This window comes from Neolamprologus multifasciatus, chromosome 9 (genome assembly GCF_963576455.1).
Source record: "Neolamprologus multifasciatus chromosome 9, fNeoMul1.2, whole genome shotgun sequence".
Taxonomy (NCBI): Eukaryota; Metazoa; Chordata; class Actinopteri; order Cichliformes; family Cichlidae; genus Neolamprologus; species Neolamprologus multifasciatus.
In genome coordinates this window covers 25,067,516-25,081,222 of record NC_140447.1, presented here as the reverse complement: position 1 = coordinate 25,081,222, position 13,707 = coordinate 25,067,516, and the positions used below count along the sequence as shown (strand labels likewise).

The 13,707-nt window shown below is 37.6% G+C and overlaps 2 protein-coding genes across 3 annotated transcripts; one reads left to right on the top strand and one right to left on the bottom strand.

The window, feature by feature from the left end:
- Positions 1-363: 363 nt before the first annotated feature.
- LOC146511658 (uncharacterized) lies at positions 364-8,244 on the top strand. Of its 2 annotated transcripts, XM_085173272.1 has the most exons (4): positions 364-1,245; positions 3,769-6,399; positions 6,786-6,903; positions 7,989-8,244. In XM_085173272.1, the coding sequence occupies exons 1-4, from the start codon at positions 1,185-1,187 to the stop codon at positions 8,227-8,229; spliced, it is 3,051 nt and encodes a 1,016-aa protein (XP_085029398.1). In that variant the 5' UTR covers positions 364-1,184; the 3' UTR covers positions 8,230-8,244. The 2 variants fall into 2 exon arrangements, with proteins under 2 accessions (XP_085029398.1, XP_085029399.1); XM_085173273.1 differs by having other exon boundaries at positions 364-6,399.
- A 1,463-nt stretch (positions 8,245-9,707) lies between these two features.
- On the bottom strand, positions 9,708-11,320 carry ccl20b (chemokine (C-C motif) ligand 20b). Its single transcript, XM_085173285.1, has 4 exons — positions 11,179-11,320; positions 10,975-11,077; positions 10,209-10,283; positions 9,708-10,102 (listed from the first exon to the last, which is right to left on the bottom strand). The coding sequence occupies exons 1-4, from the start codon at positions 11,258-11,260 to the stop codon at positions 10,051-10,053; spliced, it is 312 nt and encodes a 103-aa protein (XP_085029411.1). The 5' UTR covers positions 11,261-11,320; the 3' UTR covers positions 9,708-10,050.
- Between the last annotated feature and the right edge of the window lie 2,387 nt (positions 11,321-13,707).

Below are 13,707 nucleotides of genomic sequence, written 5' to 3'. Positions count from 1 at the left end.
GTAAGTACAGCATTAACATAAGCCATAAAGGACAGTAGATTTTTTTTACACAACAATGTTCTCTTTTGTCGTTTTGACATTGGAGCAGTCAGCTTTCCAGCTGCTTCTGCACTCCACACTTCTCTCTCTCCTTGGTTGTATCCCAATTCAGGGTCGGCAGCCTTAAAGGCCGCATTTTAAGACGCGACGAAGGCTGTCCCAATTCGACGGCTGCTCGAAATGCGGCCCTCAAATGCGTCCTTCATTTCCCTGAATTTTAAGGACGTGGCGGTGTAGACTTCGTGGCCCAACATATCCCAGAATGCATAGCGTGGCGGTGGGTGTGGATAATTTTGCCGACAAATTTTCTCCTTCATTTCTGTCAAACAAAGCTTTATGTAACGTTTCTAGCTGTTAGTATCATGGTTGCTAGGCAACCTGGGCAGCGCAACGGAGGCTAGACCGTCCCATTTCACAAGCCTCGCACTTCCGGCCTTAGCGGTCTTTAAGTACGCGGCCCTTGAGGATCGTTGAGACTGCGTACTTGGGATACAGCCCTTATGTCCCAGCGTCACTGAAAAAATGGAAGAACCTGATTACTGAGTGGCAGCAGCTGCCAGCCAGACTAGCACTGCCCCTTGAGCTCGCTATACCACCCTCCACTGCAGTGGAGCCAGAGACCACACCGCCTCCACAGACACATTAGTCAGAAATGTACCAGGTTAAAATAAACTTCAAATATCCTTTAAAGTACTATTCCTTCCATATGTAAGTCATCTTAATATATTCAGAGAAAGGGCCTGACCACAGTTCCACTTCCTGTATACAGAGTTGAATTAAAGGACATGGATACACTGACTTCACTGGTTTTAATGTGCTCATTGATCAAGCTTAGGATTTTTTATTATTATGAAACCGCACATGATAAATGTGGCTCTTGATGTAAAACTAACAGATTTCCTTTTAGTAGCTGGATTACTCACAGAGGGGATCGTTTTTCTCTTTATTTAAAACGATTACATTTAAAGGTGTTTCCTGTTTTGCCTTCATAGCCCATTGGTTCAGCTCTTTGTGTATTTATAGCCCTGCCACTTGTCAGTCCACTCTCTTTACGAAGCTGTTCTCCTGCCTTTCTATTTTCCTACATCATTTCAGCACTTCGTGCTTCATGTCTCATTCCTTGGTCACTTTGCCTCTTGGATTTGATGTTGGATTGGATTATCTACCACAGTTTTTTTTTTTCCAACAAATCTTCATTTAACTTCAGTAAGTTTTTTTAAGATTTCATTTGTTCGTCATGCCTCTGTGTGGGTCCAAATCTGAATTAAGCTACAAATGTATGACAACTAGGGTTGTCATACATTTTACTTGTGCCGTAAAATGTATTTCTCTTTTAATAAAACTGGAAGGTGCAATGAAAATAGGAGGGACTGGTAATAGTCTCAGAATGAGTAATATTTGTCAAAATCGTTTGCAAAAAATTGGCAACAAAGTCTTACCCACGCCTCGTTTCTTTATTATGGTGCTTTTAAGGACAAAGACCTTCTTGTAATTTCATTTTTAAATGGTCTTGAGCAGCAGTTTTTTGTGCTTTCTGAAGGTCTTTAAATGTTCTTCTTTGGACATTAACAGCTTTTTTTTACTCATTTTCCTCCCAGTCTTTGTAACAGACTTTTTCAGAGTTTTTTGCTTATGTTTTATGGTTAACTCACTTAACACTGACCTATGACTCATTCAAGGAAGAAAAGGGCACCTAGTTCTGTCTACACAAAACAGACAACTGAGCAAAGGACTCATTTTAAATTGGTTCTCTGTTACTAGCTGTTACCAAAAAACACAGTTTGTTCCCATTTCTTTAGTTGAATCAAGGAAAACAGTTTGACTGTCACAAATGGTATTTTTGCACCAGTAAGCAGACTCCCAAAGAGCTACTAGCTGAATACTTGACATATCTCAGCCGGCTGTGCAGCATGTCTTTAAAAAGTTAGTAAAACTATGTACATCCTATGAACAGTATCTAAAAGTCATGTCTGTAAGAAACTGAAAAAAAAAGGTTGATGTGAAGAACCAATTCTTGAGGAAGAGAAAGCGTGAGACTGGCTGACAAATTACACAAGAACTGAAGAACTGGACTGAAAATCAGTTGCTACAGGTCTTATGAAATGATGACTGCAGATTTAAAAAATGTGGTTTACACTGTCAGTATGTACAGAGGTGGTCAGGAGAGATGTAACAATGAGTGTCTACAGCCATCTGTAAAACAGAGTAAAGGTTCTGTTATGATTTGGGTACCTCAAAAATTTGATCAGTCCTGTAGTACCATACAGAAACATTTTATTTGGAACATTTCATTTTTCAGTATGACAGTGATCCAAAATCCACTGCCAGTGGAGTAAAGCAGTAAAGCAGAATGGAGAAAAACACACAGAGTGGAACAGTACAGTCATGCACTGGCCTTTCCAGAGCCTCAAAATTGTTTTTGAAGGCTACTTACATAAGTTATAAAAAAGCTTGCCTAAAAGAGATTGGCCTGTGTTGAAGTATAAAGGTGGTCTGACCAAACATCAACTTTCAATAATTAGGTGCACCTAGTTCCATTTTTCTGGTTAAATATAAAGAACTGAGGAGTGACTCAAGACTGCACACTGCATTATAAGATACAGTGGCTTGCAAAAGTATTTGGCCCCCTTGAACTTTCCCACATTTTGTCACATTACAGCCAAAATTATTGCTTAATTATTCAGCCCCCTTTGGTCTGAGTGCAGTCAGTTGCCCATAGACATTGCCTGATGAGTGCTAATGACTAAATAGAGTGCACCTGTGTGTAACCTAATGTCAGTACAAATACAGCTGCTCTGTGATGGCCTCAGAGGTTGTCTAAGAGAATATTGGGAGCAACAACACCATGAAGTCCAAAGAACACACCAGACAGGTCAGGGCAACGATGGAATGGTTTAAAACAAAATATATCCATGTGTAGAATGACCCAGTCAAAGTCCAGATCTAAATCCAATCGAGAATCTGTGGCAAGATCTGAAAACTGCTGTTCAGAAACGCTGTCCATCTAATCTGACTGAGCTGGAGCTGTTTTGCAAAGAAGAATGGGCAAGAATTTCAGTCTCTAGATGTGCAAAGCTGGTAGAGACAGACCCTAAAAGACTGGCAGCTGTAATTGCAGCAAAAGGTGGTTCTACAAAGTATTGACTCAGGGGGCTGAGTAATTATGCACACCCCACTTTGCAGTTATTTATTTGAAATAGATGTTTGGAATCATGTATGATTTTCGTTCCACTTCTCACGTGTACACCACTTTGTGTTGGTCTTTCACGTGGAATTCCAATAAAGTTGATTCATGTTTGTGGCAGTAATGTGACAAAATGTGGAAAAGTTCAAGGGGGCCGAATTCTTTTGCAAGCCACTGTATTTGTCATAAAATCAAAATACATCTTACTCCATTAAACACTTCAAGCCTGCATACACACCATATTTTGAAGATGTCTAAACTTCTCCAAATCTTCTCTTGGCTACTTTCACTATTTATTTTCTTTAAATATTAAAATAGTAAAAGGACAGAAATAACAGAAGTTGGTGGAAAGTGTCAAGTACAACACAAAGATTTCTGGATATTTCCATCCTAATGTGACACAGCACATGTCATAAATTTGGAATAAAGAGGTCTTGATGCATTTTTGTATTGGTTGTAAGATGAATAAGATATTTTTGACTCTTTGCAATTTGTTTTCTTGTTGATTCCTTAATCTTTGTTTCTTTATGTTTTTGGCTTCCCAGGATTGTCTGTAGCAGTTAAATTCAGTGGACTATGGACAGTGGACTATAGTTTATGTTTTCTGGTTGTCTGCGTTGGGCTTTCCTGTTTGTTACAAAGATTAATAATGGATCCTGGATTGGAAGAGGAACAAACCAAATTAGAAAGAGGAACAAAATGTTGCAAATCGCGGATTATTTTTTACACGCTGTGCATCATCACGTTCATTGCACCGGTTGATGGATTTTCCCTGAAGACTTGCAGAATCAGCTACAGTACGGCCATATGTGTCGGAAGTAAACTCAGAGCTGTTCCTGGAGATATTCCCTCAACTGTGACAGGCCTCGATTTAACTTCTAACAGAATTTCAACAATACATGCATCAGACTTCAAAGATCTACTAAATTTGACTAAGTTAGACCTTAATATCAACAACATTTCACAGATAGAAAGTGGTGTGTTTGCCAGTCTAAGTTCTCTTGAGACATTAAATCTAAATAATAACAAACTTGTTACACTGGGAGAGAATGTTTTTGATGGCTTGAGTTGCCTCATTGAGCTAAGAATTAATCAAAATCGCATTAAACAAGTGGCATCCACATCTTTTAAGAACATGACAAGTTTAAAACTTCTGGACATTTCTCATAACAAACTGCACCACATTACAAAAGTTCAACTGATATTGCAACATCTGCCACATCTACAGGAGCTGGTAATAAGCAACAATGATTTAACCACTTTTCAATCATTTGAATTGACAAACAAATCATTAGAACTTCAGTACCTTGATTTGTCGAAAAATCCCCTCGCAGTCTTCAGGATCACTGCCGATGTTTTTCCAAATCTCACCTGGTTTAAAATTGGGAGCCAAGCCAGAAAGAAACAAATGATATGGGACGTGCAAAACAAGACATTTCTTAGTCGTGTTACTACTCTTGACATTAGTGAGCTTCATTTGGGTCTTGGGGACATGGAAAGGTTGTTAGAGTCAGTGAACTCATCATTAACTATTCTGAGAATGAATGCAATGACGCATAACCTGACCACACTGATCAACATTTCCTGCACCATCCCAACAATGAGGACTCTGCAGCTTCGAAGCAATAAGCTCAGCTTTGTTAATGCATACTTGTTTAAGTTGTGTATTAATGTAACTGAGTTAGTTTTGACAGACAACAAAATAAAATACATCCATGATGATGCTTTCAGATCCCTTAAAAACTTAAGGATTTTAACGCTGAGTAAAAACAGGATTCCACTAGTTCCAGCTGCAACAAGGAATCTACCAAGTCTTTCAGAGCTGGATCTGAGCACCAATAACATCAGCACACTGGACTGCCATGATTTCACCAATCAGACAAAGCTCAGAAAGCTTTATCTTTATCAGAATTCAATCACAGCTCTGAAACCATGTCTTTTCAAGGATTTAAAAGGATTACAAACTCTAAAATTACAGACAAACCAAATAACTAAATTGAACGGTGCTTTCAAAGAACATTTGCCAAACCTCACACAGCTGCATTTGAATGGAAACAAACTCACTGCAATCAAAAAGGATGCATTTAAAGGCTTGCACTCCCTCCAGAACCTGTCATTACACCAAAACAAAATAAAAGTACTTGAAAGTAAGAGTTTCAGTGGACTGACAAATCTGACCCAAATTAATCTACAAAACAATGATATTTCACAAGATGAACTAAACAAAGATGTTTTCAATCCTCTGATTAATTTAAGAAGACTGGATTTGAGTGAAAATCACATCAATTATAAGAAAAGTAGAAATTTGCCTGATCCTCCATTTTCTCAGCTGTCCCATCTAGAGGAACTGCTTGTTTTTTCACAACACCACAGGTTGCATAGTTATCTGCCTGGGAACTTTTTGCAAGGTTTGACCAGCCTTTTGAGTTTCAAAGCCAGGAATATCCGTATTGCGTCTCTGGACAAAGACACCTTTGTTTACACACCACAGCTGCAATTACTTGAACTTTCTTCAAATGAACTTAAAGAACTCCCTCCAGATTTGTTTTTCCCAATTCCAAACCTTAAAAGCCTTTACATATCCAGGACAGCTCTTTACTCTCTAGAGTTCCTTATAGATGCCAACCTCACAAAGCTGGAGTTTCTACAGGCAAGACAGAATTTATATCCAGTTATCCGCAGAGAATATATAAAATCCCTACCAGCTCTGACTTATCTGGACCTTCAGGGCAATGGATTCACCTGCAACTGTGATAACAGCTGGTTTCTCTGGTGGGCAATAAATGACAGCAAAACTCAAGTTTATGATGCATATAACTTTACGTGCAACTACCCACAAGAATTCAAAAGTAAGAAGCTGTTGGACATGGACACCAGCTCCTGCTTAGACAACACTGACTTTATTTGCTTTGTTCTCTGCACGTGTACAATCCTATGCTTGATGGTGGTGTCCTTCACTTACCATTTCATGGGGTTGCAGCTGGTCTATGCCTATTACCTGTTCATAGCTTGGCTCTTTGACAAAAAGCACAAAAACAAGAAAACTCCTCATCAGTACGACGCCTTTATCTCCTATAACACCCACGATGAGCCTTGGGTTATTGACAAGCTCTTGCCAAAACTGGAAGGAGAACAGGGCTGGAGACTGTGCCTACACCATCGAGACTTTGAACCAGGTGAGATGGAAGTTTGAATTAAAGTTAAATATTAATGGTTCGACAAGTGGGATGTCTCTTAAAATTGTGTGTTTGTCGGTATCTCTGTTTAATCCCAACTAAATTATTAGATTCAGGACATTTTCTAGAATGTTTTTAGAAAAATGTAACATCATTTGACTTATGCAGTTATATTTGAAGTGGCAGTTATTTATATAATCAAAAGAGAGACTATCTAACAATTATCTGGAGATAATGAGGGCATAGTGTTAGAAGCTTTTGCAGTCAAATGTGTACTTTCATATGTACTCCAGAGGGTGTCACTATACTACTTTACTAAAAAGCTGAGGATACAAACCTCATGGTTTTATTACTGGCTGTGTTTTTTTCCCCCTTCTCTTCATTAGGGAGACCCATCATAGATAACATTACAGATGCTATTTATGGAAGCAGAAAGACCATTTGTGTGATCAGTCGCAAATACCTCGAGAGTGAATGGTGCTCCAGAGAGATCCAGGCAGCCAGGTAACCTGTTGGTGCACCACAAGACTGTAGCAATGACATTAAAATATAAAATTGAAATTGAAAGGTGTTAACAGTGCTTTTATGCTAATATCAACAGTGACGATGGCACAACCAAAGTTACTGCAAACACGGTGCCATGAAAAAGCATCTGCCCCTTTTTTTTTTTTGCATATTTGTTACGCTTACATGTTTCAGATTATCAAACAACATTTAATATTGGACAAATGTAACCAAAGCAAATACAAAATTTTTTGTTTAAAAGATGATTTAATTCATCAAGTTGAGTTCAAAATTCACTAACCATACCCAGGCCTGATACTCCCAGACTTGTTAAATCAATATTTACTTAAACAGAACCTGCCTGACAAGGTAAAACATCTCAAACAGCAATTCACCATGCAAAGATCTAAAGAAGCTCAAGAAAGATAAGAAAGTCATTGACGCCTGTCAGTCTGGAAGGGGTTATAAAGACTTTGGGACTCCAGCGAACCATGGTGGGAGCCATTATCCACAAAACTTGGAACAGCAATTAAACTTCCCATGAGTGGCGAGCCTAACAAAATGACTCCACTTTTAATTGGGAGTTACAGAATTAGAAATGAGAATATCAGAGAGACAGCTCAGGTTGACCTGTTTGGAGACAACGTTTGAGAGGCAAGGTTAAGATGGCTTAGGAGGTCACATAGGAGGTTCATGGATGTGAAGCAGGACGTGCTTAACTGCATCTACTATATGTGGCAGAAGAGGTTGAGATGGAGGCAGATGATCCCCTGTGGTGACCCCTAAAGGGAACAACTGAAAGAAGAGGACTTGACATGACTGTGTTCCACTATGTGATTTTCTGATCTGTGCAGTACTGTACAGTTATGTTACACCGGCATGCTTAAAATTGCTTAAAATTTGCTTAAAATTTCATCTTTTTTTTTTTTGCTAGCTTTTAATTTCCTCTTTAATCTGCCATGTTCACAGGTGTTTTATTTTATTCTCTTAAAACATGTTTATTTCATTTATTTTTGTATTATCTTCATTACTTTACTCTTTCAAAGAAAGTACTTATGCATCCCTTTTCTCCCTCTTATCTTTAGTTTTCGTCTGTTTGATGAGCAGACAGATGTTCTAATCCTGGTGTTCATGGAGGAGATTCCCAGCTATCTGTTGTCTCCTTACCACCGCATGAGAAAGATGCTAAAGAGGAAAACCTACCTGAGCTGGCCGCGAGCTGGAGCGCACACCGAGCTGTTCTGGGAGAAACTTTGCCAGGCTCTGGAGACCAGAGAAGATCCAGAAGCAAATATGTTACTTCTCACTGTGTCAACTGTGCCATGAGGAAAATATAACAATTTTTTAATCTATTTCTTTTATAGATTTCTATTTTTATTTTTTAATTTCCTGATAATAGTTTACAGTGTTCTGATGTTTCATTATTTTAAAGGTTTTGAGTGTTTCTCCAGCAAATATTTGAAGTTTTACTTACTTACAGAAATGTTGGTTTTAAACAGTACTAGTGAAGCAAGAAAATATGAAACAAATGTCTATGATAACTTTACTGCAATTTCTTGTTAATCAAAGTATTACAGAGTCAGCATTTTGGTCGATTAAAATGCTGCACATAATTCATTCAATCATACATCTTAATCTTCGTCTTTTTGCATTACTGAAACAAAGAAGTTTTGCAAGAAGTAAGAGACAATGATTGTCAGCTGAATATAACTTACACAATAAATGACTGAGAATCATAATGAATATATAAGAATATCTTACTATATCTATCGTAGATAAAGGACACATTATATGTATAATAAATGCAAACAAAGCCTTTTAAACAAGTCTAAAGTATAATATCTCTCTTGGTTTAATTACTAAGCTTGTTTAGTCACTGCTGATAGATAACAATGGAAAATCACGTTTCATTGCACTGTAAAAGTAATTTCAGTTCTTTTCCAATTTTATTTCAGCCTTCCTCATTAACATGTCTGTTGTTCTTTGGCTTGTGTGAACTTTGCACCCTCTACTTATACCAGCGTTATTAGATAGGCGGTTCACCTACAGGTTTGTTTATGGAAGAGTTAGGTAGTTAAAGTTAAGATAACCCATAAAACCATCCTGCAACAGATGTACCAAGCTGAGATACATTGGAATTATCCAATTAAACCACTATTTCTCTAATAGGTAACACATTTTGTCCATCTATAAGTGCCTCCCCACAGTTACTAAGAAACTAAGTTTATTAAATTAAAACCATATGGGTAGTAAGACACAAACTAGTGACTGACAGGATACATTCATCAGAAAAGTGTTCACTGAGATCATAGAGGCAACTAAAAGGCTATTTTCCCATGTCTATGCAACAAAAGGCATCACCCCTTGCTGGCCATTAGAAAGAAAGCAGGTTTATAACTCTTCTACAGTGGCTCAATTTTTCAGACTTCACAGTCTATGTGAATGAACTGAACTTAAACATATTCCTTCATTTGTGATCATATTCCTTCCATTCTGAATATTTTGTTCTATGAATAATTACATTAAATAAAGAACATCTTTAATTTGTATTACAGTTATACACCAGGAAAAAACATTGATGTTCTTTTTCCAATGTTTAACACTAGGATTTAAACCTTTTTAAACAGAGATGTATACCTTATATAAATATGGTATTGTACATATTTATCACTGTTTGCTAATCACTGTCAGCTAATTTCTTTTTATTTAGGATCCTTTTGCAGCGTTATTAATTCTTTTGTTTACAATAAGGACAAAAATTTGACAGCGTGTGGTTGCTTGTGGAGTCCATACAGACAGACATGTGTTTTTATCAAATAACTCTTTTAATAAATTCTCTGACAAATATTAAATACAATGAATATCTCACACTTAAATACAGGGTTTTATATTTCATCTTCTTCAGAAAATAAATCAAACAATAACACATATAACAAAATAATAATATTTTACATTACTTTAAAAAAAGCACAAGTTTTTTTGTTGTTGAAGCACTAAAGCTAATAGCTCACACATGTATTAAGAATACTACTCTTCCCTGTTTATAAAACAGAATAAATATAAGGAAAGTTCACACAACAAATTATATTTATGTGTAGATTTACTATTATGATAATATTAGTGCAGATAAGAACACTTAAAGAGAGTTTAAGATGCATTGTTGTTGGAATTTTCTTTGTTGGCCTTCCGCTTCTTTTCACTGCAAAAACAAAATCAATGAAATAAGATCAGTTTGACTCACTGAGCAGCTGAGAGTGAATATAACGCTCAGCCAAACAATACACCACAGGGGCATTTATACTTACTCAAGACACTTCATCACTTTCTGGGTCAACGGCTTTGATGGGTCGGCACACACAAACCTTCCCGGAGCATGAAAACTGTTGGGAAAGAGGATGAAAGCAGTCATTTACCCTCAAGATACAGTCTCTCTCGATGGAGTTTCATTCCAGTGTGTTAGCTTGATTATTAACTGCAGAGTGTCCTGAACTTGTCGCGATTGCTTTTTAGTCACAGATTAAATGCTATTTTGCTATTTAGATACACAAGGTTTAGCCCGCCCGAGAGAGCGCAAATGCCAAGCACACACAGCCATTATCTTTTCACCACAAGGTGAAATGTGCAGATAAGATATGTTACACAGAATTTATAACCAGACACCAGGATGAAAGATTGGCATTAGCTCTTGCTGTTTTTGTACATTTTTTCACATTTGCACTTCAGGTGTATCATATAACTGGTTAAGTTTCCTATCTATAGTCCTTCCTTGAGAATACCACTACTTGAGCTGGCCCACATAAACTGATTGAACAGATATTTATGAGCAGTCTTAATTCATTCCCTAAACTTCTTAAATGTGAGCATTTCTCTTTTTATGTAATAATAATAATACATTTGATATATAAACTTTTCCATAATCTACAATCTTTGTACAGAGTAAACACAATAACTACAAAAATGCACAACTTGCTTTAACTTGACTACTTCTTAGCGTTTCAGTTTGTTAGATGTCTTATTTCCTCATGAATCTACCTGCTTTTATCATGCTACACTTAAACCGTTATAACTTACATGATGGCGTTGATGTCACAGGCGTTATTGATGTTCTGAATGGTGTAACCCAGAATCCGTTTGCAAGGAGGCTGACGGTTGGAGTACCTCAGGCAGCAGCTCGCTTTAAGCACACACACAAAGAATCCGCTATAAATAACACTTTTAACTTACTACTGGCAATATTAGTGAAAGTGCATTAAAATATTAACTAGTATGAAATACCTGATTGTGCGCTGTCAAAAAAGTTGATGATAATGACGAGGGAGCACAGAGCTACCGTGAGACACGTTTTCCTGCTTGCCATGGTTGATGAGCCAACTCAGAGCGTTCACTCTGCCTTTCTGTGTCTGACGCTGAAAAGGTGTAACACCTGAAGGCGATCAGAGAGAGTGTGACAAGCGCCACTTGGTGATCACTCCTTTAAGTAGGCCGCCTCTCGGAATTTCCCATCGGGCAGGATTGTGTAATCCTTTGTGGCATTGTTAACACTGGAAACAGAGCAGGAAATAGAAAAAATTCCAGCTAACCCTGACATGGGAGGAAATAAAGTAAAAAAAAAAAAAAAAGTTAAACATTGGCAGCCTGAACTATGAGCAGTTTGCACATGGACTCATGTGCAAACTGATTCCCTGAAGAATGAATTTCTAAGTGAAAACAGATATCAGGAAAGTACATTTTTAAAGAAGTATTATGTGAATATATGTCATATTCTATACAATTGGAATTAGTTTTTGAAACCAAATGAGTTACCTCCTGGTAGCCATCATTAATAATGCAAATAAACCTTTGCATTTTTGTTGTTTTGTTTCTTACCTGTTCCTGCTTAAAGCCTATAGCACTGCTGGATCTGGAGTGGTCTATAGTAAGTCAAGCAGCTTAACTCTTATTTCATTCAAGGGAGACCTGAAGAGAATAGCAGTCTTGTAAGTTTTGTACAAAATGACAGAGAATTTGCTGGGAAACCTACTACAAGCAATTGGATTTTGAACAATTTGGAGGGTTTTTTTTTACTGTTATAACAAGTCATTTATTAGGCCTCAGTTAGACAGGCCTATTGGGTGGTGAAAGCTTGCTGGAGGTTGTTAATAGTCACTAGGTGAAATTGGTCGTAAAAAGGGTGCTAGACCAAAAACGTCCTTGCGATTGATCGTGGTTGCTAATACACTGCCGCAGTAGTTTGCATGGAACCCAGTGAAAACAGATATCTTGTCATGCAATTATTCACTAACTTACCACCAAGTGGTTGTAAAACGTAAAAAAAATTGCAGCCACTCATCAACTGGACTATGTGGTCACTGTCTGGTCAATAGACCTGCATGATTGGGGATTACCAAAATGGTGTCTGAGAGCAATCTCCAGTAACTACTTGGAACCGTTCCAGGGATACTTTCCCATGAAATCAGTGGTTGCCGGGCAGTCATGTAGTCTTAGTCACAGGTCACTGGTCACTAGGCCTCGTGTCTCAGGTGAAGTGGAAATCCAACGTCCTTACACTGCCTTTGTTAATTTGTTAACGGTAAGATCAAAACTTCCCTCACAACTAAGAATGTGGCTTGAATGTTTTATGAGGTCTAACTACTTTCGACCAGCTATTAAACAATATTAAAGCTAGGCCAGTCTACCCCAGGGCAGCTGTGGCTACAACTTTAGCTTGCCTCAGTGAATATTAGCATCTTGCTATCTAAAGACAAAAATGCTTTTTTGTGGCACTAGTAGAATGCTACTGCTGGAGTTGAATAAAATTCAGCTAAATGACCAAAACCACAGTTCCTCTAGTGGCCACTTGAGGTTAGTGTCAAGAGCAAGTATCAGCCAGCTGTTGGGTTTTTCCACTTAGTATATTTTGTTAGATTGCTGCTAGCCAAATTGAGAACATCTATAATCACAGTTAATTAAACCTTGTTAACAAGCTAGCACACTTGCATTAGGTCATTGTTTCCCATGTCTACCCCTTTGTCTAAAAATATATATAGCCACACCCAAAATCCAAACATGAAGCCTCCGCCTAGGTTTTTGTGGTCAGGAACAAGGGTGCTATTGTTGCTCATTGTAAGCTTTATTTAACATCTGAAAGACTTTAAGTAGGCTATAGTCTGTCTTTTTATTAAGACTGAGCTGGAAACGATTAATTATGACAACAAATTACTAAACTTAACTTTGACTTAAGTCTGCACTCAAATTGTATGAACTGTATGGATTAATGCAACTTAAGCGCTTTGAGCTGTAGTTCGTTTTCCTCATTTTTGCTGACAAGTTAATTAGTGACTTGCTCTCACTCACTTGTGAAAGGAAGGCATGTGAAAGGAATGTGGGGAGGTTTTGTTTGTGTATCCTTCTTCTGTGACGCGCACATCTACCTTGTACAAGTGTAACAAAAATAACCAGAGTCAAAATCCCCAACATGGCTCAACTTCACCATGTGTTTTTCTTATGCAGCATATTTGAAAAGTCCCTAGAAGAAATAGTTCAGCTCAAGGAAGCTTATCTTACTGGCACCTATTTTAGATTCTGTTGTTTTATCAGATATTAGAATGTTAAACATTAACTCTTTTGTAAAAAGTCCCGTACTTCACCACACCGAATGGGTAAACTGTGAGTAAATGACCAAGCTTTAATTCAGTGGGTTGAACAAAAAAAATAACCTAAAAATGTGAGGAACTAAAGCATCAGAGGCTCAAAAGTAATTGGACGAATTAAATAACTGAAAATAAAATGTTCATTTCTAATACTTGGTTAAAAACCCTTTGCTTT